A 24,619-nucleotide genomic window follows, 5' to 3' on the forward strand; every position below is an offset into this window, starting at 1 on the left:
AATAAATTATTCAATTCAATTCTTTACTGCTTCTAAAACGTAATTTTAGTAACTCTTACTTCAGATTAATTTTATTTACATTTGTCAATATTACAAGAATAAATATTTTCTGAATCTTAGGATTTAAAAATGAAAAGTTGAAAATTGAAAGAACTTCAACTAAATATTTTAATTAATGATTTTACATTAGTAATCAGACTATTATATTCAACAGAATTATACATAAATTATCAAAGAACGGGGCACTCAAGTGACTCGAGTTTTTCTATTTGCAAACAAATCATGAAGATTCACCTCTAAAAGTGTCTCCTCCGGCAGTTCCGGAGCAATAAATGTGATAGGACCTTCTACAGCTGCTGCACCTGCTTGTGGAGAAGACTCACCAAAAACATCACTCTGGTCTGGGAACAAACCACAGTTGGGCCTCCTCTGCGATTCTGTGGTTAAAAAAAGATTATTATTATTAATCTTAAATTACTTGTGAGGCGTCAGTTTATTACATGCAAAATTAATCGCTGTCAAGCAGATTTGAGAACGATATTGCGGCTCGCTCATGGAAAATTTTTTAAGAAATAGTTTTAACGCAATTAAATAGCTTTGGTAAGGGTGTGCGACCCACCCACATAATTCTGGATAAACCCAATACCTGGATACTTCTTTAGTCAGAAAAACATTAGTGGTGCGTGGCTGCGTGCGAGAATGGCTAAAAAAATTTGTAAATGAGAGCTAAATTATTCCTGACAGCCAACATATGGGCTTAGAGAGATAAGGTCTTGCACCACACTCTTGAGTTCAATACGCTGCGTAAAAATAAAAATTACCGCTGCTGGAGTTGGACCCTTCCAGCCTTCAACACTTTGTTTATGGAGTTTTTGTCGCCGCCTCCTCAAAACCCTCCCTCAAGTCACAAAAGCGCGGCGCCAGGTAAATAAAAATGCCCTTCAACGCCCGCTCCTTAAAGGACAGAAAGAAGGCCGCCGAAATTCTATCCCTGATTCACACACACTCGGCCGATATATGTGCGGTGAACAAGACGTGGCTCTCACCCAATATTCACAATCATGAGGTTCTCCCGCGCGGAAGGACCGACTCGGCTGCCGACGCGCCGCGGGTTGGGTGCTACTCGTGATTCACACCTGCAGCCAAAACAACTTGGACACCTTGAGGGGTGCGTGGAAATTGTTTGGGCTAAAAAAAAGTCGGCAACCTGCATCTCCTCATCGCCTCTGCGTACCGGCGGCCAAAATCCGACATGGCTTCCAACGCGGCCCTCGCAATAGCGGCGGCCAAAAGTTTTTTTTTCCTTTTTTCTAAGGTCAGGCCAAGACAAAGTCTTGTCGGCCTGTGCCCTTTATTAGGAGTGCAGAAGGCGCCACCCAATTTATTGATGGATGCTTTATGACCGGCGATTTTAATCTGGATGTCTGCTGGAAAAATGAACCACTACTCGCTCGCGCCACTGCCACCGTTGAGTTTGTTGGTTCGTTCTCCTTGATGGCTCTGTCGCAATTAATTCCCACTTAATTCCCACCTAATTGTAAGAGAATGAATGGATCATTTTTTCATGTGCTAATTTAATTAAGGATAAAAAAGTTTCTTGATTGATGATCTAATTAGCACAATTGAGCTTATAAAATGGAGAAATAACAGCAACAAAATTGCAATTGTCATAAAAAAAATGTAAGTCATATGGCGAAGACAAATGAGGGGATTGATTATTGATTGACCATTTTCTAACCATTTAAACTATGTTAGAGACATAGAGACCAAATTTGAGTACCAAAATTCACAAAAATCAAACAATGCCCTGATTTGACTACATCGTCTACATCATAACTTCTCCTCAATTTTTTTGTCTTTTTAATGAAAATATTACTAGTTTTAGCTCTGGTAATAACAGAAAATATTGTAAAAGTGTAAAACTAAGAAATTTTTTTAAATTTTTATTACTTACCATTTTCAGTTGTCGTCAAATCAGGAAGGGTGACCGCTCTTGCCACAAAAGGCGAGAGGAGCATCCAGTCTGAAGGCAAATTTCCGCACCTGTCACCTCCCTGGTAGCATGCATTGTCAAATCCAGCCGCCTGGATTCTGGTGGGAGACCCCAGAATAGGTGGCAGCCCAGTCGCTCCTTGTGCAAACAAAAGAGGTGACGAACTCACTCCGGAGCGACGCATTGGGGAACTATTAGGCGTTCCGTGCCGACCTGAGGATGCAAGGACAGCATAATGAGTGACAGGAGACACCTGCCATGTAGTGACAGGTGGTGGGGTTCCGCAAGAGCTGCCAGAAGCTGAGCGATGACGACCTGCACCTGGTGGGGTGCCCATTGTGAACTGTACCTGTTTAATTTTTTTTTTTAAACAAATGAATGAAAGTTTCAAAGCTTTTTGTAAGCTATTAACAAAATAATTGCAATCTTACAGCAGGTGGCGAAATAGAGTTGATTTCTGCATTATTCATCTGCTCACTTTGCCGTCTCATGCTGATAGGACGAGATCTTGGCACAGAATTCTGTTGGAAAGATTATTAGTGAGTTCAAGTATTGATGCAATATGTCAAATTCATTCAAAAATTCCATTAGCAATTTTTTTACATTCTTATCTTATTACTCTCACTAAGGTTATGTTTTCAGTGCTGCTTTCCACATTGTTGTTGTCAGACCGGTGAATGCCATGGATTTGCTGGTAAGCATTTCTTTGTGTTGGTACTGGAATGGGCTTGGTACCATCTTTGCTGTCTCTTGGCACAGAATTTGAAGCTCCTGACTGCTCGCTGACAGGCAGAAAACTAGGCCTGGGAGGACTGGATTGCGTGAAGCATGCTTTGTGGAAACCGGACTTTGGACTTCTTGAAGCAAAGCTGCAGAAATTTCAATGATTTTATATACATACTTTTCAGTTTATGGTTTTGATTTAAATTTGATGTTATTATTAATTTTATATTTATTGACTTATGAGCCACCACAATGTAATTAATCATTGCGACGCGCCCCATTTGCAACATAGTACTAAACAAGTAAAAAAGATGGTGGATTGAATTTACATTCGGCTTTTCCTCGATGGGTTTTTGTGTGTTTTTATTGTTTAGGAAAAACAATATCCTGCTCTCGACCACCGCCGAGAAAGCTCATGAATTATGGCTGCAGCCCGCAGCCGAAACATGTAGAGCAGGATATTGTTTTTCCTAAACAATAAAAACTCACAAAAACCCATCGAGGAAAAGCCGAATTTAAATTCAATCCACCATGAATCAACCCTCGACCGTGAACTTCTACTACAAAAGTAAAAAAGAGATGAATGTATTGAATTCAAGAGTTTTTATCAAGCCCCCGGTGGCTCATCAGTGGTTCGAGTGATTGCATTCTGATCAGTGGGTTGCATGGCCACCGTGGGATCAATGGTCAGCCTGAGGCTGTTTGTAGCCTATGGTAAGCAAATCATTGATAATATTTTGGCTGACACGTCGGGAATATGAGAGGCACGGTGATAGCTGTACCGACTCGCATTCAGAGGTTTGCCACGTTTCCTCCAAGCCATGAGCTGGAAGAATTCAGCTTGTGTGGCGAATGCCTGCGTTTCATTCAAAGTCCTTCGTGGCAAGGTCTCAAGGGGGGTGGGGGGGGGGCCCATGCGAGCACCGCCAAATCTGCTAAAAAGCCCTCAACCAAATGTCAGGTTGGTTGGGAAGCACAAATGTGCCAAGGGTGCTTGACTACAGCAAGAGGCCAACCCAATAGCCTAATGAGCTCATGGGTGCAAAGGCAAAAAAAGTGATGCGTGAGCTTTAGTCGTACAATTGTCAACCTAATCCAGATAAAAAACAGTTGAAACATCATATACTCACTCAGAAAATTCAGTACCAGATTTTCTTGCCAATGTTACGCTGCTGATCTCACTAGGATTTTCTTCGTACACGATGTGGTTGGAGACCAAAACAAAATCATCATGACCAAGAGAAATACTTAAATTTTGTCCTGTGGTAGTGGCCGTCATTGAGACAATAGAAGAGGGGGAAATGCATAGTTCTTCGCCTCTGTTATGATGAGTAGGACTTTTAGCCACGTCTTGATACAAAAGCGATCCTGGTGATGGCGGCAAATGGCCTGAAAATATTTTTGGTTGACTAGTAATGAATCAAATAATATTACACCTAAGTATAAAATCTAAGCCTACATTATTATCATTTATTAGAAGTCTCAACCAGCTGCTGAATATAGGGTCACAGCAAAAATGGTCTGCTGACGTTTTTTCAGCTGAGACATTCAAAATTACTGAGCTTACAAATTACTTGGATTTGCAAAGTTGGCGCAATGTTGCACTCTCTAGCACTAGCACAGTTGAATTCATGCCAGTCTGAAAATTACATTATCTCTAAAAGAGGTGCATCCACATTTTCTAAGATATCCTAAAGTTTTCCACTGCCGCTACTCTTTCTAGGTCAAAAGGTACCTTTGAAGGGTGGCGTAATTTTTATTTTTTGTATTTGATTTTTCAATTTTCTTGTACAGATATGAGACAAACGCCAATCGATATGAAATTATTTAGTAAGCTTTAAATAAATTTGTTAGTTCTCACAAGTTTTTTAAGTAGAATATGAACATTACAAAAAGTGCTTGTAAATATATGTTTATTCCTTTTCCCCCCTGCTCTTTATTTCATTTGACAAACTTGTCAATGGGTGGGTCACACGTGAGATATTATTATGTGATTACAATCCATAAATTCCATAATGCAATAAAGCTACAATAATGACGCCTCATAAGTCAATAAATAGCAATAATAATAATGAACAACACCATGTTTTCTAGAATTTGACAATTTTTGGCGCCAACATTTTAATTTTGTGTCAATTATTCATTGGTTTTGTAGCTCATTTAGAAAAAATTTTTGAGAAAAATGTTTCAACCTAACTAGCAAAAATTATACCATTGTTTAAAAAAAGGAGATAAAGAAGACTCTTCAAATTATAGACCAATTGCGATTACATCATCAATGTCAAAGGTGTATGAGAAAGCTTTTTTAAATAGACTGGAAAATCACTTATATAGTAATAATATCCAAATACCTGAACAACATGGATTTAGGAAGGGAAAAAATACTGTAACCGCTCTATATAGTTATGTAACATCTTTGTACGAATCAGTAGAAGCAAAAGAAAAAGTGAATGTTATCTTATATGATTTCTCAAATGCATTTGGCACTCTTCATCCACCTCTCCTTGTATATAAATTAAAACAGTACGGTCTAAATGAGAACTTGCTCTCGTGGTTGGCCTGCTTCTTATCAAATAGGAAACAATTTGTACAACTTAAGAACCTTGGCTGTGATGGATACGAGGAGTTTATTAACTCGGATATACTAGAAAGTAACAGGGGTGTGCCGCAAGGCACAGTTCTCGGCCCAATTGGGTTTTCCATGTATTTAAATGATATTCCCCTTACTGTATTCTTGACTCTCCTGATTTTGTTCGCCGACGACTCAACGGCTATAGTCAAGGGAGAGTCTTTCCCTGAGGTCAATACTAAAACGGTGGCTGTCAATGAAAGTTTTGTCAGCTAATGATAATTTTTTGAGGATTAATTCACAAAAATCAAAGATATTACAAATACACACTAGCCAAAAAAAAAAAAAAAAAAAACTAGTTCAACCTGATGTTAAGATTGAAGATAAAAATATTGAAATCTGTAAATCTGGTTAACTTCTGGGAGTACAAATAAATGATACACTTAACTGGAACGACCACTGTGATAAGGTTGTTAGCAAAATGAGAGGAGTCTCTCATGTGTTCACTAGACTGAAATACAAGGTGTCAGATAATATTCTTAAATTGATCTACTTTGCTCATGTCCAAAGTCATATAATGTATGGAATTGTAATTTGGGGGGGGGGGGGGCTCCAGCCATTTAATAAAGGTATTTAGAGCACAGAAAAGAGCGCTGAGAGCTATGGCGGGCATTCCTTACTGGAGATCTAATGAAGCGTTGGATACTTGTAAACCATTATTTGTTAAATATAATATCATGACCGTGCCATCGTTGTATATACTTGAATGTATAAAATTCTTAGTGCAAAACAGAAATCTATTTTGGAAATATAGTGTTAGTGTAGATACGAGGAGAGTAACTCGACATAATCAGACTAACCTTTGCTGTAACGATTTGGTTGTGAAAAAAGTTAAGCTCAAGAAATCTGTAGAAAACCCAGAAATCATGATCCCCAGAATTTTTAATGCATTACCTAAATCTTAAAAAGTCCTTGAAAATGACGAGGCTCTTGTAAAAATGGTGAAAGCTTTTGTATTGGAACATCAATTCTATGACCTGAACGAATTTTATCGTTTAAATAATAATGTATATTGACTATTGACTTATTTTAAAAAGCTGTTATTACTATGTATATTATGTGGTATATAATGCTTAACAAAATAAATAAATCTTAAATCTTTGAAGCCATGAATTTCCAGCCAGTTGACCAATTTTCGGACACCTGTCTGTAGAGAGATTTGGAGGGCGCCAACGTCTTTTCCAGTTGCCATGAGGAGGAAGTCGTCCGCGTAGACAATGAGGAAGAGGCCTGGGAGGAGCTTGATTATTCCGATGGCCCCGTTTGTTGCGATCTTAAAGACAGTGGGGGCCAAAATTGTGCCTTGCGCCACCCCGGCTCTAGTTCTTTTTGTCCTGCTTTTTACTCCTTAATGAGCTACTTTGATGCGCCCATTATTGATGACGTTGTTTGTCCACTTAATTATGTTTTTTGGGAGCCCATAATTTTTCATTTCGTTGATGGCTCGGCTTCTGTCCGTCACATCGAAGGCTGCTGAGAGATCTATGGGTACGGCTATTGTTGTGTGCTTCTTTGCGAAATCTTCCTTTGCATGCTGAACAATGAAGGCAACTTGGTCCTCTGTTTTTCCTGTAGGCACCTTGTTCCTGGTGGATGATTCTGTGTTCCTCAAGATAGGACTCAAGGCGTAGGTTCACCATTTTTTCTGCAGTCTTGAGGGCTATTGGTCTATAACTTGATGGGAGTAGTGGGTGCTTTGTATCTGGACTTATTTTAAAAGTGTTATTGCTACGGCAAATTAATGCTTAACAAAATAAAGAATATTTGAAATTGAAGCAATGTTAACTTCAAAATAATCAGTGCAAACAATATTGGCAAAATTTTATTTTTCCATTATCCTCACCTGGAATGGGACTTGATGAAGGTGTTGTGTTGTTGGAAGAAGGACTCCCGGCAGAAATGCCCTGAGTCATAGACATCGGAGAGGTCTGCTTCCTTGCAGGAACAGCCATAGGGGCTGTTACACTTTTTGGGCTGCCAGCTGAACATGTACCTTTATTCAAAAATGTGTGGTCAAAGAAGTGGTCGAAGTCCATCCTGTCGCAGGCATTGCGCTTCAACAGACCCATCAGAAGGTCAGATAACTCCTGTGATGTGCCCAACGGGATTCTGCAGTAGATTGGTTTAGATTTGTAAAGGCATTTTTAATAAGCATACTTACTTTGGTGCAAGGTTGGCATTTTTCTCATAGTACAGCTTGAGGGCTTGAGGTGTTTGCGCCTGGAATGGAGCTTTTCCAGTCAGGCATTGAAAAACTATAGTGCCTAAACTCCACAGATCGGCTTTGGCGTCATATTGTAATGACATTATCACCTCCGGGGCCTGGAAATTTATATTATTATTATTAGTACCTATATTGACTAATGAGACGTCACCACCATGTAATGAGTCATTGCAAAGTACTCCATTTTCAACATAGTACAGAAAAAAACTTTTCTTGCCCCGGGGTTTACAAAATAAACTTGAACCCCAAAGTTTAAAATTTATTGTGTTTTACGCGAAATTGAAATTTGAGTTTTACTTGCAAAAACGCCGGCACTTCTCTACTCGGCAACCAATGGTGCTTGAACATCATTGGTACTCAAGGAAGGGAGCCAGACGGGGTGTCAGATGGCACGGGAGGCGTATATTTACGAAATCGAATCTGTTTGGGCACCGCGTATTTTACCAACCATTCATTGGCAAAATAGCTCAGTACTTAACTTCTTTCTTTACAAAATGAACATCAAATTAATATTTGACAATCGACGTGTGATTTTAAATAATTTTCACGGACAATTGTGTAATATTTATTGATTTACAAAAACTTTTTAAAATAAGTCAAAATTGCGTGCGTTGGCTACAATGGTCTCAACATAATATGCCAACATCTTGCACCATGCATAGTTTTTTAGAATAAATCTGCAAAAATTTGATAAGCATTTATGGCACACGCTGAAGTCGTTTTTGATGCAAGACGCAAGACATTGCCATGTTCAAATCCCACATCAGTAAATTTTTGCAGATTTTTTTTACATATATTCTATTCGTAATTTATACTTTTTGATAATTTTTCCCCACTCAATATGATCATTTAAAGCCGAAATAAACAATATATTAAAACTATTTTTTTTTTCTAATTTTTTAACTCTTTCAAAATTAGAATCTTTCGTGGTGTCCGAATCTTTTGTCTAAATTAATCTCCGCATTCAACACACAGTTATGAATGCAGCAAACTTCCTCTTGAAAATAAAGACCATATTAATGCTTAATTATCATGGGGTGTAATGTACGATAATTTTTTTACTTGCAATTTTATTTTATCATGCTTGCTTGGTTTTGGAGTTAAATTATTTTTTCTATATAAACAAAACGAAGGTTATTATTTGGGATTTTCTAGTACAGCAGTGCAAATTTTTTAACGATGCAATTGGATGCAATAAAAAGAAGGATTAATACATAAAAAATAATTTTCGACAAATTTCCACGCTTTAAAATCGTAAATAAAAACCTTCGTTTTGTTTTTAAAGAAAAAATAATAAAACTCCAAAACCAAGCACGCATGATAAAATAAAATCGCAAATAAAAAAATTATTTGTCGGTGAAAATTATTTAAAATCACACGTCATGATTGTCAAATATTAATTTCATGTACATTATGTAAAGAAAAAAAAGTTAAGTACTGAGCTATTTTGCCAATGAATGGTTGGTAAAATACGCGGTGCCCAAACAGATTGGATTTTGTAAATTCGCACAGGAGCCAAGCTGACTTGTATAAGATTCATTCTTGTGCGAGAAAGAGAAGTGCACTGTGTTGTTTAACAAGTTTGCAATAATTTGTTTATAACAATCAACAATAATTACAGGTCAGTAACACTGTTTTTATTTTACCCTCCCAAGCCCTCTCTCATGTTTAAGCAATTTTATTAGTACATAAGGCATCCCGCATAATTCTCCCTATTTTTGAAGACATTTAAACTGAGGAATATACTCTTAAATATGCATGCATGTGAAACAACTTTTAAAGCTAACAGCTTTCTGAAATAACTGGAATTTTGACTTAATTTTGATTAAGAACGTTTTTTTAATTGTAGAATTTCAGGAGAATTGAAAATTCTCTCGGACCACATGACACGTGTCACACATGGATAAAGCGCTGCCAGTGCCATCACTCCTAAACCCCGATAGAGCAGAATTTACGCACTCTGTGATTTCTGCTTCCATAATTTTTCACTTTGCTCCTTCATTTCTGCCTTGCTCCGCTCTTGCTCCCTACAAGTGACGCGAGAGCGTCAGAGCGACGATATGTCAGCTTTCTGCTTAATTTAAAAGAGCTTTATAAAATGAAAAAGAAATTACCATGTACATTGGAGATCCGCAAAGAGTGGCTGCCATAACTCCATCTTGCAGAAATCTTGCAAAGCCAAAGTCAGCTATGAATGAATATGTAAGTAATCTGTATGAAGATACAAAATATTAGTCATAAGCACCAATTTTGAGTCTTATTTCATGAGGTTGCGGACAAGACTTTGCGCATGTGATGTTGTGACTGAGCAGGATGTTCTGTGGCTTTAAGTCTCGGTGCACAATGCCCTTGGCATGGAGCGCCTTCATTGCGCCAGCCAGCTGCCGCAGGAACAATCGAGTGGTATCCTCGCTGAGAGTTCCCTTCACTAAAATGTAGAAAAATAAAAAAAAATGAAAAAACAGCATTTACATAAGCAGAATGCAAACCAACCATTAAGATAATCTGCCAAGTCACCTCCGTTGCAATACTGTAAAAGCAGAAAAAAATAGTTGATTACACATCTGATTCCTGGTTTAAGTCAAAATTCTCACACCTCCATCACAAGGTAGACATAAGTTGCAGTCTCCTGAAACACGAGCGAAAATTTAAAAGGTTTTTTCAAATATTGCAGGAGACATTTTGAGATTAATTGTGAGCTCCAACTTTTGGAATCATATCGTCCTCATTTTTAAATATTTGTCATATTTAAAAGGTGTTGATGACATGTTTCAGAATCCAAAATTTCAGTTCAAAATTTTGAAAATTTCGCCAGATTTTGGGTTTTTTTGAAAATTTTTTTATGAGCATACCTATTATTATTTATACTTCTCGGTCACTACGAAAACTTTAAATTTGAAAAAAAAAAGAGAAGAAAGAACTAGCAGATGTCTGCTAAAACGCCCGACATCAAAAGAGACACGGCCCCCGCGGTAAACCCACTATTATTATTATTTATTAATTATTCTTATTTATTTATTCTCCATTCAGATACAATGAATGTCTTCTCGGTCAATACAAAAATTTAAATTGGAAAAAAAGGGTAGAAAGGGTTTACAGCTAGCAGATGTCTGCTAAAACGCCCGACATCAAAAGAGACACGGCCGCCGCGGTAAACCCACACTATCGAAAAAAAAGAACGATATTACAAACACTTTAAAATCTTCAATCTTCAATTACTGCCACAAATGCTCCTTGCAAAGGGAGGGAAAATTGCTTGAGGGACAGTCTTTGAGGGCAGGTGGCAGGTCGTTCCAGGGCTTGACTATCCTGAAGGAAAAAGCGCCGCGACCGAACTTGTTGTTGGCCGAGGGTGGCTGGAGGCGGGGGTCCTGTTCGTCGTCACCTCGCAGCTTGCGACCTATCACGATTCGGGCGCGCGCATCAAAATCTATCTCGCCGCTCAGGCACTTTTTGAAGAAGTAGAGGTTCAGATTCAGATTCAGATAATATTTATTCCGTATAGATCAACATATGTACAGAAATAATCTTTGGAATAGGTCACTGTAATACAGCTATATCTCAATATAACTATAATACAGCTTACTAAATTTAAAATACATTTAAAATACAGTTCACACAATTTTACACAAAAAATATTCATGCACGTCATAGAACATTTTGTCGTAGAATATTAATTCCAATTCCTTCTTAAACACTTGATAACTATCAATGCTTTTGATTCTATCGGGAAGATGATTGAAAATTCTAGGGATCATGATGTGAGGGGACTGCGCAGTCAGCAACAGTCTGTTTAGTTTGACAAATAAGTCTTGCTCCGCTACAGGTTTATTTCGAGTACTGCGATTCTGGTGCACCTTGCTTTCAGAATTTTTGAGGAACAATTCAGGATACTTTTTGTAAAATTTAACACATTCAAAGGCGTACACAGAGAAAGCTGGCAGGATCTGAAATTCTTCAAAAAGTGGTCGGCAAGACTCGACAGGTGTCAATGCCTTCCAGTATCTTTTACCTGCCATCGCACGGATAACTCTCTTTTGAGCAATGAAAACCTTTTGCAACATAGGCGACCCACCCCAAATTACAATTGAGTATAGTAAGTGACTTTGAACATGGGCGAAATATACATCTCTTAGCAATTTAGTTTGAATGCGCTGCCTTAATTTAACAAAAAGGTACGTGGTACTTCTCAGTTTCGCTACAACCTGATCGCATTGGGTGCTCCAGTTCATTGTATCAGAGAGCATTACACCAAGTATTTTTGCTTGATTTACCACTTCAATTTCAGCGTCGTTAATTCTGATTACAGGCGGTTCCAATTTACTAGTTTGAGCAGTATGCATTTGCAGCACCTGAGTTTTCTTTTCGTTCAATCTTAAGCGGTTATTACTGGCAAAATCAATCATTTTGTCATTAGCCACAGCAGTTTTTTCGTTCAAGGCTTTGTAGTTTCTAGCCTTTACAATAAAAGATGAATCATCTGCGAACAAGATAAGAGCGGCGACAATGATTTTTAAGGGCATATCATTACCGTAGGAGGAATAGCCAAAAGGGCCCAATACTGTTCCTTGTGGTACGCCAATCGAAACATTTTCCATTGTTGACTCAAATAATTTTTGCTCGCCATTTTCACCCACACCAAAAAGTTGAACAAGTTGTTTTCTATCAGTAAGAAAGGACTTTAACCAAAGGAGGGATACATCATCAATTCCAAATTTTTTCAGTTTTGCAAGCAGTATTTCGGGAACGACACACCCAAAGGCATTAGAAAAGTCATACAGAATCACATTGATTTTTTCTCTATTTTCCAACGAATCGTAGATTTCGGACACTAACTTAAAAAGTGCAGTCACTGTGCTCCTGCCTTTTCGAAAACCGTGCTGCTCGTCCGCAAGGAGATTGTTTTCAGCGAAATAGCTTTCAATTCTATTTAGGAAACATTTCTCAAATACTTTTGCTACAGAAGATGTTAAGGCTATTGGGCGATAACTACTAGCATCGGATTTCTCACCCTTCTTTTTGTACAATGGCTTGATTACAGTTAATTTTAGCACTTCCGGGAATTTACCAGTGCGAAACGACTCATTCACCATAAATGCCACAGGGAACACTATATAACCAGAAATCTTTTTCAACGTATCCATAGATAATCCATCCCAGCTAGATGATTTCTTTGACGGGAATAACTTCAAAATTTTTTCTATTTCAAATGGGGTAACGTCAGGCTGAGCAGTAAATTTTATTCCATTTGAAACAATACTCTCAGTACAGAGTTCAATTTCATCACTACTAAGATTTACCTGAGGTTCAACAAATTTTTTATTTAAAAAGTTGCAAATTTTCTGTAAATCCTTTTCCATTTCACCATCAATTTCAATTTGCTTAATATTATTTTCGTGTTTATCTTGGTTCAAGTTGCAAGTTTCGTTAATAATTTTCCAGGCCATACCAGTCTTATTAGAGGCTTTTAACATTTTCTGGTCATTGTGAGTTCGGACTGCATCATTTATGAGAAAGCCAACGTACTTTTGTTTACTTTTATATTTGAATTTAAGACTTCTTAATCTGTCACAGTTAGGATCATTTCTTTTCAGTGTAGATATTTGGGCACCCAAGAGCCTTAATTCTTCCTTTTGCTTACGAAGAAACTCAGAATCGGCATTATTTTTCCTATTTACTCTAATTAATATTTTCTCCTTTGGGAAACTCATTTCAAAGTACATAGTAAGCTTATCCATGAATTTACAGCACATATCATCAATATCATCACTTTCATAAACTTCGGTCCAACTTTCTGTACTTAAGAGGTGGAAAAATTCAGTCCAGTTACTGTCAGAGAATCTCCTGATAATTTTGTAATAATCTCTATCGAGTTCAATTGGAATTTGAAAATTAACAGACACCATTCTATGGTCGCTAAAAAATACATCACTGACAAAAGAAGTATGCGAGCACTTTAAGGAACTAAATACATGATCAATCAAAGTTGCTGATGTGCTTGTAACCCGGGTAGCTTCAATTCCATTTACCAGTGACATTTCATAGCCATCCATTAAGTTCAGTAATTTCATTTTATCAGCATTGTCTGAGTTAAGATCAACGTTCAAATCACCAACTAGTAACATTTCTTTCTCTGGACTTATAAACTTCTCAATAAGATTTTCCAAATTTTCAATGAAGAACTCAATATCTCTGTTTTCAGGATTACTCGGTCGGTACACCGTCAAAAGCGTAATAATTCGATTTGCAACCTTCAATTCAACTCCACAAGTTTCGAATCTAAATTCAATAGAAGTTGGAAATAGTTTCTTGCAATTAAATTTGAGGCCTTTTTTGACTAAAATTAGCACTCCCCCTCTTTCTCTTATCTTTCGGCCAAAGAAAGTAACAGTTTTATAATTAGTTATGCTAAAATGTTTGACTTCCTTAGAACAGAGCCAATGCTCATTTATTACAATGATTGAGGGCTTTTCGCGCAAATTAGTTATGTAATTTTCGAAATTCGGTGTACCTGAGGTGCATGTCAATTGGCATAATTCTCTGCTCGATTGGCGGCGGAAGGGTGCGGCCGTAAATGAAGTGCAGTGCCCGATTCTGCACTCGATTGAGTTTGTTGACGTTCTCCTTCAACGTGGGGTGCCACGTAGGGAGTCCGCAAGTCATGATTGGCTTGACGAGAGAGATATACGCAATTCTTTTGACGCGAGGGGTGCAGCCGCGCAAGTTTCGGGCCGCGAACCTGAGAGATTGGGACGCCTTGATGCATACAATGTCTGTATGGACCTGCCACCGAAGGTCTCTCGCGATGTGGACGCCGAGCATTCTCTCCTTGTCCACGTACTCAAGCACCGATTCACCGAGGTTGTAAACGAACTCCAACCGATCAAGTGCGTGAGAAATATCCAGTTGTAGTTGGGCCAGCAGGCTGGACGAAAGAAGCGGGACGCACGTCCACGCCATCTTCTTGGACTGGGCCAAAGCCTTCGACCGCGTCCCACATGACCGTCTGCTGTCCAAACTCGCCCACTATGGCGTCGGCGGCAACCTCCTAAATTGGCTGAAAAGTTTTTTGACCGACCGCAGCCAGTTCGTCGTCTATGGAGGAGCAAAATCAGAACCTGAAAGTGTCCTGTCCGGAGTCATCCAGGGCAGCGTCCTGGGGCCGCTGCTGTTCAACATCTACGTCGCCGACCTGCCCACTAACATTGACTCTGAATTGGTTCAGTACGCGGATGACGCCACACTCTGGCGCGAAATTCTGAAGCTCTCGGACGTCACTATGCTGCAGGCCGACCTGGACAGTGTCCGGGCGTGGTGCGACAACAACGGCATGTCCCTGAACCCGACCAAGTGCCACGTGATGGACGTGACGCGCGCCCGGACACGTCGGCACGACGTCTACAAAATCAGCGCCTCCAGCCTCGAGTACGTCACCGACGAGCGCCTCCTCGGCGTCCAAGTGTCAAAAGACCTGCGATGGAGCAAACACACGGACATCGCGCGCGGCAAAGCAGCAAAAGTGCTCTCGTTCGCGGCGCGAAATCTGCACAGCTGCACGCCGCGCGTGAAAAAATTGGCCTACCAGACGATGGTGAAACCGCTCCTGTTCTACGGCACCGCCGCGTGGCACCCCTCCTACGATACCAACATCAAAAAATTCGAGCGAGTGCAAAAAAGAGCCCTCAGGTTTGTGTACGGGCGGCACATCCCTGACGCGGCCGAACACGGGTTGCTGTCGGTGCAGCAGCAGCTCAAGTTCAAGCACCGTTTAATTCTCCCAAAAGTGCGCACAGAGCTCGGTCCACAAAGTTTTTCTTCGCGGATCAGTGGAATTCCCTGCATTCTGCGTTAAAAAATTGTACGGTTCCTGAGTTTAAAATTGCATGTAAAGAATATGTGACCCTTTGATAAAATTTTTCCCGTTTACGGCTCTAGCTCGGCGAGTAGGTTTAATTTGGAAACACTTTTGCTTCCTAATTGGGCCTATGAGTTTTAGTAAGTTGTTTACTAGAGCTGGCTGCCAATTCTCTCCCAATGTGATTTTCCATTTCTGTTTGACTTGTTGCGAGAGAATAAATGAATTGAACTTTCAACTTAAAAAACGTTAACTGGCTGGAGCTAAGTGAGCAGTTGCAGGCGAACTTTGAATTAATTCAATTTGCCGGAAAAAAAAGTTCAAGAGGCCTGGGAAAAATGGAGTGATGAGTTTCATAACTTTGGAAAACTTGGTTCCTTAGAAAAAATGCCGCCCCCGACGCAGGAAGTGCGCCCCCTGGTTGACTAAAGAATTGAGCAAACTAATGGCTGCGCGAGATAAGCTCTATTCCACCTGGCAGAAATCCAAATCTGTTTTCAGCAGAGCCGAATTTGAAAAAGCCCGAAAAATGGTCCAGAGGGCAGTGCGGCTCGCGCGTGACAGATGGATGTGGGAGTTTGGTCGCGGCCCTGGAGGCAACAAATTCTTTTGGAGCTACGTACGTCGCACATCTAATCTAATTGAAGCAATATCTTTTTGAAGGGCGCGCAAAATCGGATCTTTCTTCACCAATATTGAACCTCCACAAAACGAAACCTTTAAACCCTTTTAATAACGCAAACACGACACAACTACACTATTATTATTATTATTGTTGTTTATTCTACTCAAGTCATACATGAAAAAAAATTAAATTGGAAAAATGAGCAGAAAGGGTATCACAACTAGCAGAGGTCTGCTAAAACGCCCGACATCAAAAAGAGATCGGCCACCGCGTGAACCCACACTATCGAAAAAAAAGAACAATCACGACACTTTAAAATTGCTGCCACAAATGCTGCTTTCAAAGGGAGGGAAAATTGCTGGTTGGGCAGTTTTTGAGGGTCGGTGGCAGGTCATTCCAGGGCTTGACGACCCTGAAGGAAAAAGCGCGCTGGCCGAACACACTTCGGACCGGGGGTGGCTGGAGGCGGGGATGCTGACTATTGTCGCCTCGCAGCACTCGGCCCTCGATGATTCGGGCGCGCGCGTCAAAATCAGTCTCGCCGCTCAGGCACTTTTTAAAAAAGAGAAGGTCGGTGTACCTGAGGTGCATGTCGAGGGGCATAACTCTCTGCTCGTTTGCCGGCGGAAGGGTGCGGCCGTGAATAAAGTGCAGCGCCCGTTTCTGCACTCTATCGAGCTTTTTAAAGTTAACCTGCGTCGTCGGGTGCCATGCAGGGAGTCCGTAGGTCATTCCTGGCTTTACGAGAGAGAGGTACGCGATTCTTTTAACTCGGGGGGTGCAGCCGCGCAGGTTGCGGGCCACGAAGCCGAGGGTTTGCGCCGCCTTTGCCCGAACGATATCTGTGTGGACCTGCCACCGAAGGTCGCTGGAAATATTGACGCCGAGCAATTTTTGCTGGTTGACGTACTCGAGGACGGTTTCGCCAAGGGTGTACATAAAATACAGGGGGACGCGCGCGTGAGAAATGTCGATCACTTTACACTTTTTCGCATTTAAACTCATCCCGTTGTTTGCACACCAAATGTCCACATTACACAAATCATCTAGCAATTGGTCGGCGTCTTCTTGGCAGGTGATTCTTTTGTAAATTGTTGCGTCGTCGGCGTACTGGACGATTTGGCTGTTTGCCACGCACTCTGGGAGGTCGGCCACAAAAATGTTGAACAAAAGGGGCCCCAAGACGCTACCCTGGATAACACCAGAGGAAACTTCACAGGGTTCGGATTTGCCTCCGTTGAACGTAACAAATTGGGAGCGACCGACTAGGAAACTTTTGAGCCACGACAGGAGGCGCCCTTTAATCCCGTAGTGGTCCAGTTTCGAGAGCAGGCGCGCGTGCGGGACTCGGTCGAACGCTTTGCTCCAGTCCAGGAAAACAGCGTGCAAGTGCGAGCCGCTTTTCTCATCGAGCGCCGCCGTCCAGTTGTCAATGGTTCCCGTGAGAAGTGTTACGCAGCTGCGTTTGGAGCGAAAGCCATGCTGAGTGGCCGGAATTAGGTTTTCTTTTTCAAAAAATTCGCAAATTTGGTCCCGAACAATTCTCTCGAGTGCTTTTCCGACTAGCGATGTAACACTAATAGGGCGGTAGTTTTGCATGTCCTGCCTGTCTCCGTCCTTGAAGATGGGTGTTACGGCGGCCGTTTTCCAATCCGCGGGTAATTCGCCCTGTTCGAGAGATTTATTGAAAAGAAAAGCGAGACTAGGTGCGAGTGAGGCGGCGCAGTTTTTCAGCAGCTCTGCAGGCAGGCCGTCGGGGCCGGCCGCAGCGTTCGCCTTTATTGCTTGCAGCTGATTGTGCACGAGCGAAGGTATGCATACCACCTCACATAGCGTAGTAGCCGGAGAATTTACGCTGGCCGGAGTGCGCCTAATGAATGGGAAAATATTTGTGACTCGCGAGAAATTATTCTTGAACACGTCGCTGAAGCCAGCTGCCACCTCGCGTGGTTCCGTCACATTTATACCTCGCACTTCAAAACTGGCGGTGTTATTTGGCACCTTTGTTTTTCCATTTATATACCGCCAGAATTCAGAGCTCCCATTTGGGCCTTTTCCCAATTTCCACAGCCAGTTTTCGCGCGCGGACCGAATGGCAGACTGAGTTGTCAACACACACAAAGATACAATAACACACATACACACACACACGCACACACCACACACACACACACTAACTAATTGACAAAATGATATTTTTACTACATCTTCTGCAGTTAAATTGAAAAATTCTTATGCCATTAAGTCCAACTTTTACTGGCTACTTCTATACAAAAGTTGAATTTTTTTTAAAAACCAAGTATCATTTGACAATCTTATTTTACAAGCTGCCTATAAAAGCCAATATTGGCAATGAATTTTCAAATGAGAGAAGAAGTCTTTACCTTGCAGTCCAAGAGTGCCACCACATTATCATGATGCAGTTCGGTCAATTCCTGAAACAGACAAAATTTCAATTAATAACCTCTCCAATTCAATTCAATTTTATTGTTGTTCTGTTAGACAAGAATATTAACAGTAGTCTTTAGAACATGTCAGGTCTAAAATTAAAATTTAGAGAAAAAAACCCGTTGCTTAGGGCAAAGGGAAAAAACTATAAGATTAGCGCGTGAAATTTCACTTGTCAAAACTGCACAGGAAGTATTCGTGTATGTCATAGAAGTTGTGTTCACTTAGCACTTGTTTCAGTTTCAGGGTGAATGTCTTTTGATCTTCAATTTGTTTTAACTCGGCAGGCAAGTGGTTGTAAATTAGAGCGATCATGACCGCCGGATTTTGCGCTGTCAAGTTTAGTGTCACTGGGGGTATGTGAAGGTCTTCTTCGTTGACTGGCTTGTTTCTCGTATTGTAGACGTGAACTTCCTCTGCCTCATTGTTTCTGGCAAATTTATCAGGGTATTTCTTTACAAACTTCGCGCACTCCAATATGTACAAAGAAAACGCTGGGAGGATGTCAAAGTCTTTGAATAGTTGTCTGCATGACTCAAGTGGATCGGGTCCTTTCCAGTACCGTTTGCCAGCCATAGCCCGCAGCACCCGTTTTTGCGCGATAGCGACAAGATTAAAGTATGGGGAGGCACCGTAGATAATAATCGAGTACAAGATATGGCTTTGCACGTATGCAAAGTATACCTGTCTGAGACTACTCTTAGGCACTCTCTTGCCCATTTTCACAAACAAGACCAACAAGTGTAGTTTATTTCAGCAGCGAAGCTTTTTCCTTCAGAATCGTCAAGCCCCGAAACGACCTGCCACATGCCCTTAAAGACTGTCTCTCAAGCAAATTTCCCTCCCTCTGCAAGGAGCACTTGTGGCAGTAATTCAAGATTTTAAAGTGTTTGTGATTGTTCATTTTTTCGATACTGTTGGTTTACTGCTGTGGCCTAGTCACTTTTGATATCGGGCGTTTTCGTACTTTGAAAACTGTTTTCCAATGAGAAAAGTTATCAACAGAGTTTGTGAGACAACTATTATTACTGTAATATAAAGAATAATTATATTTTGAGTGCATGTAATATACATATATATATTTACAGCACTCCCGGCGGGCTGTGTCCTTGGGCGTTACGTCTGCAGGGTGAACCGAAGGCATTATTTACGAGTGAGGGTCAGTCAATTGAAATAAAATGATACAAGAGTAAACTCATTTAATAAGAAGCGCATCAATATTATTAGTTAAGGCGATAATCTAAAGCTTTAGTCAGAGCGCACTCAGAGTGCAGAGCTACAAAGGTTGGCTCTTTGACCCGGCACCAGCTATTAAGTAGTTCTGGATCAATAAGCTGTGCAATTCCGCACCCTGGTCCAGTTCCCTAGACTGGACCTAAAAGGTTGTCACATCTTGAACCCGGCACCAACGAACGAATATTGGAGATGTAACTTTGAGTGCCTAGAATTAACAGAGTGAGCTAAGCTACAGGGTTTTCGGGGGTGGTTTTCCCCTGTAGTAAGCTATGAGGGTTAGTCAAATCCCCGTCGAATTACAATGTACAATGGCGTGCGAGCTCAATCACTGAATGTTATTTGAAATATTTGATGTTTTTATAGCTATTTTATTGACTAAAAACCCTCAAACGTATTTCCCTCTCGCGCTATAATCCTACAGTTTTTTCCCTTTGCCCTAAGCAACGGGTTTTTTTTCTCTAAATTTTAATTTTAGACCTGACATGTTCTAAAGACTACTGTTAATATTCTTGTCTAACAGAACAACAATAAAATTGAATTGAATTGAATTGTTCATACTTCAACCACTATGTCATTTGATAAATTGTTCTTTTGTATCTGGCAAATTCCCAAAAAATATGAAAATAACGAAAATTATCCCAATTTTCAAAAAGGGAGAAAAGGAAGAGGCAACAAATTACAGACCTATTGCAATTACATCTGCCTTTTCAAAAGTCAACGAGAAGGTATTTCTAAATAGATTACAATATTATTTCGACAAAAATAATATATAATTAACCCAGAACAACACGGTTTTCAAAAGGGGAGAAGTACAGTAACAGCTTTATTTGACTTTGCAAAACAGGTATATGCTTCAAATGACGCACGCGAAAAAATTAACGTAATCCTGTACGACTTTTCTAACGCCTTCGATACTTTGTACCCTCAATTACTATTACGCAAACTTAAAATCTATGGTGTTACAGACGATGCAATTTCATGGTTACACTGTTTCCTAATACAAAGAGAACAATATGTACAAATACGAGATACAGACTGCGACGGAACTGAAATAATAATCAATTCGGAGAGACTAGTATCAGATATGGGAGTGAAGCAAGGAACAATTCTGGGTCCAACTAGTTTTGTTTCGTACACGAATGACCTGTCACTTCGAATTTTAATTGCTATTTTGATCCTTTTTGCTGACGATTCCACAGTTTTAGTTAAAGGGAAAACCATACAACAAACAAATATAAACACTATCAAAACTAATAAAGAAATTGTCGAGTTTGCTGACGAAAACCTGTTAAAAATAAATGCTAGTAAGACTAAGGTTATGCAGATGCATACACACCAAACTAGAAACGTTGTCCCTCCAGAGATTGAAATTTATAGTACGGATATTGAAGCAGTAAATAATTGTAAACAGTGACAATAAATGATACACTTAACTGGCACCTACAATGTGAAAAAGTGGCAAATAAATTGAGAAGTGTGACATATCTTTTTACTATATTGCGCGATACAGTGTCAGAAAGTTCACTTAGAACTGTATATTATTCATATGCCCAAAGTTAAATATTGTATTCTATTGTGATTTGGGGAGCATCACCACACATGCATGCTCGAGCACTGCTTGCTCTTCGGGTGCGCACGTGAGCTGCCTCAACATGTTGGTGTCGTTATCACAGACAGGTAAAGGCAGCTCGCGCACCTGGAAATGCAGCAAATGCAATAAAGGCAACAACTCGCCCACCACCATAGCAACTGGTCAATTTGTGTTCAGCGAATATATGCCCGTGCTGCAAGCTAAAATGAACCAAAAAATGATTTCAGACACTTTAAGCAAGCACGTAGATGGCAAATTCGCGGAGGTGCTGAACGAGCTTGATCAGCTCAAAAAAACTGTCAATGATCAAAACCTAAAAATAAAAACACTTGAAAAGAAAATTGATGAAACAAACAAGGCTCTCGAAGACCAGAAAGAGCAAACTGCTACACTGCAGCTGCAAGTGAATGACCTCGAGCAAGAAAAGCTCGCTCTAAATGTCGAAATTCTCGGCGTACAAAAGAAAAACAACGAAGATTTGCATTCCGTTGTGAGAGACATTGCCGAGGTCATGAAAGTGCCCGAAACTGCAGAAAACGTTGAGGCAGTTTACCGCGGCCGGACAACAAAAAATAAGCCGCAAGTAATTGTCGTCAAATTCAAATATGCTGAGGATAAACAAAAATGGCTGGATAGGAAAAAAAGCGAGGAGTTCAAAAACTACGCTAGGCCCTATAGCGCGGTGGCCGGCGCCGCCGCTGGCTCGCGCGGCCCGCAAAAGCCATCCATCAGCATATTTGAGCAACTCACTTTCAAAAACAGGCAGTTGCTTTTTGATACGCGCACAGCAGCCACCAAGAATGGCGTTAAATTTGTGTGGACGAAAGGAGGAAAAATCTTTGCTCGCAAAGACGAGAAAACTCCCGTGGCAATGCGCATCAGAACAACTGCAGACATTATCACAAAAATTGAACTGAACAAAGGGGCCGATCAGAAAATAGATAAAAATCCGATGAAAACATCGCAAGCACCTCAAAATGACTGATCTAGCCAATTATCATGACCAAGTTTTAACTAATGCTGCAAAAATTGAAATTTTTTACATTACTGCAAAATCATTTATGCAAAACCAATACGTAAATTACATAATAGCACATCTGAATATCAGATCAATTAATGCAAACTTTAACTCTTTTTTAAGTACAATGAATGAAGATATTAAAAAAATCGATTTTCTTGTACTCACAGAAATAAATTGTAAAGAGGAAGATTTAAATAAGTATAAAATCGAAGGTTTCTCTCAAGTAGCAAAGCCGCGTGAAGTTGGCCGCGGCGGCGGAATAATAATTTTCTATAGAAACTCTTTCAAAATAAAAATACAAAATACTGATTTTAATACAGCAGAGAGTCTAGAAATAAAAATAAATAATGATATTTTGCTGCTGGCATTATACCGGCCACCTTCCAGCAATAAAAAATACTTTTTAGACGAGCTCCAAAATTATTTAATAAAAGCAGATGTTTCTTGTAACGCTGATAAAAGCGACCTTCTCATAACAGGTGATATTAATTTGAACTTGTTGGACGAGAGTGACACCACAATAGAGAAATACCAAAACCTAATGGCAGAATTCGGTTTAGAACGGTGCATTTTCTCGCCGACGCGCGAAGAATTTTGTGGAAATAATTACTCCACCACTCTGATCGACCACGTGTATCACAAATTTAACAAATATCAAAATTTATCATCAGTTATCAAAATGAAAGTTTCAGATCATTACATGACCTGCTCAATGTTATTTAGTAAAATTAAAAACGAAGAAATTACTTACAAAGATGAAATAAATAATGCAGAAGTATATAAAATGCTTAGTCGCTTTGACTGGAATAAACACATCGACTTAGAAGATCCAGATAAAAACCCGATATCACAGATCGCAGAAATAATTCAGCTCATAAAGAAAGCCAATGTTGAAAGAAAATATATTAATAATTCAAGATCCAGAAAAAATGGTAATGAATGGATAACAGAAGAAATTGTCAGCTTGACTGAAATCCGAGATAAATACTTCTTAAAATGCAAAAGAAATAAAACAAATCAAATGTACAGAGAAGACTATAAAAAAATAAGAAATTTAGTAAATTTTAAAATTAAACAAGCCAAAAGCAAATATTACAAAAATCTATTGTTTGATTGCGCCGGCGACTCCGCGCGCACGTGGAAAATATTGAATGAAATCCTTGGACGAGTATCAGTCTCAATTGATGAAAATATTGTTCGCTACATGCCGAATAATCTATCTTTAGAGGATATATTGCAAAAATTTGGAGAGCAATTTTCTGTGAAAGTCTCGGCACTGCGCCACACCTGCAATTTTGTAGCGAGGCGCCCACCAATAATGGAGCTACCAGCAGCCCAGTCAATGCACATTCCTCCGACCAGCGAGACAATAATAAATTACATAATTGAAAAACTAAAAAAGAAAGGTCCTGGCACGGACGGAATTCGTTTAACTGATGTAAAATACGCTGGTGATGACTTTGTCAAAATTTTAATAAGAATAATTAATAATTGCTTACGCACTGGTGTGTATCCCGAACCACTGAAAGAAGCAATAGTCCGACCAATTTATAAGAGCGGCGCGCACAAAGACCCAGCAAATTACAGACCGATCGCAATGCTAAGCGTTCTTGATAAAATATTTGAGAGGTTCCTTGACCTGCACTTAACAAATTACTTAAATGAATTTGAGATAATTGACAAACGCCAGTTTGCATACCAAAAAGGAAAAGGAGTCGATCACCTCTTGTCTGATTTATCAGATTATGTAACTACAAATTTAAAAAACAAAGAACACACATTAGCTGTTTTTGTTGATTATAGCAAGGCCTTTGATGTGTTAGACCATGACATTTTGCTAAAAAAATTAGAAAATATTGGAATTAGAGGAAAATTGCTTTCCCTTTTTTCTACTTACTTAAAAAATAGAAAATTTTGTGTAAATGTTGATGGGAAAAATAGTGAGTTTTTCGACTTAAATTCCGGAGTGCCGCAAGGTTCAATCCTAGGACCGAAACTTTTCATCATTTATACAAATGACTCGCCAAAGCACATAAAAATAGCAAAAGTGTTAATTTTTGCGGATGATCTCTTGATTTTGTGCAGCCACGAAAATTTAGATACGTGTAAAGAACAAATCCAAGGAGAAATTAACGTTTTAAATGAGTGGTCCCATGACAATGGACTCTTAATAAATATTAAGAAAACAGTGGCAATGCACATATGTCAGAAATCAACTCGGCCCGCAGCGAGCCCCAATATCACATTGCATTCTCTGGAGTGCTTGCATAACTT

At 39.7% G+C, this 24,619-nt stretch overlaps 1 protein-coding gene across 2 annotated transcripts in view; it reads right to left on the minus strand.

Annotated features, from left to right (window-relative positions):
• LOC132201593 (serine/threonine-protein kinase ULK2) overlaps nt 1-24,619 on the minus strand; it is a 43,978-nt gene that overhangs the window by 1,714 nt on the left and 17,645 nt on the right. Inside the window, exons 4-15 of one of the 2 annotated variants that reach the window (XM_059627857.1) lie at nt 18,434-18,484; nt 10,166-10,198; nt 10,063-10,099; nt 9,815-9,997; nt 9,684-9,757; nt 7,507-7,667; nt 7,189-7,454; nt 3,847-4,105; nt 2,613-2,862; nt 2,425-2,514; nt 1,955-2,342; nt 295-437 (exon numbers count right to left, since the gene is read on the minus strand). In XM_059627857.1, the coding sequence (XP_059483840.1) occupies nt 295-437; nt 1,955-2,342; nt 2,425-2,514; nt 2,613-2,862; nt 3,847-4,105; nt 7,189-7,454; nt 7,507-7,667; nt 9,684-9,757; nt 9,815-9,997; nt 10,063-10,099; nt 10,166-10,198; nt 18,434-18,484 (1,935 nt within the window). The remainder of the gene's footprint in view (nt 1-294; nt 438-1,954; nt 2,343-2,424; nt 2,515-2,612; nt 2,863-3,846; nt 4,106-7,188; nt 7,455-7,506; nt 7,668-9,683; nt 9,758-9,814; nt 9,998-10,062; nt 10,100-10,165; nt 10,199-18,433; nt 18,485-24,619) is intronic. The other variant, XM_059627858.1, reaches the window with a different exon arrangement.

Source organism: Neocloeon triangulifer, unplaced genomic scaffold, assembly GCF_031216515.1.
Source record: "Neocloeon triangulifer isolate White Clay Creek 2 clone unplaced genomic scaffold, ASM3121651v1 ptg000014l, whole genome shotgun sequence".
NCBI lineage: Eukaryota > Metazoa > Arthropoda > Insecta > Ephemeroptera > Baetidae > Neocloeon > Neocloeon triangulifer.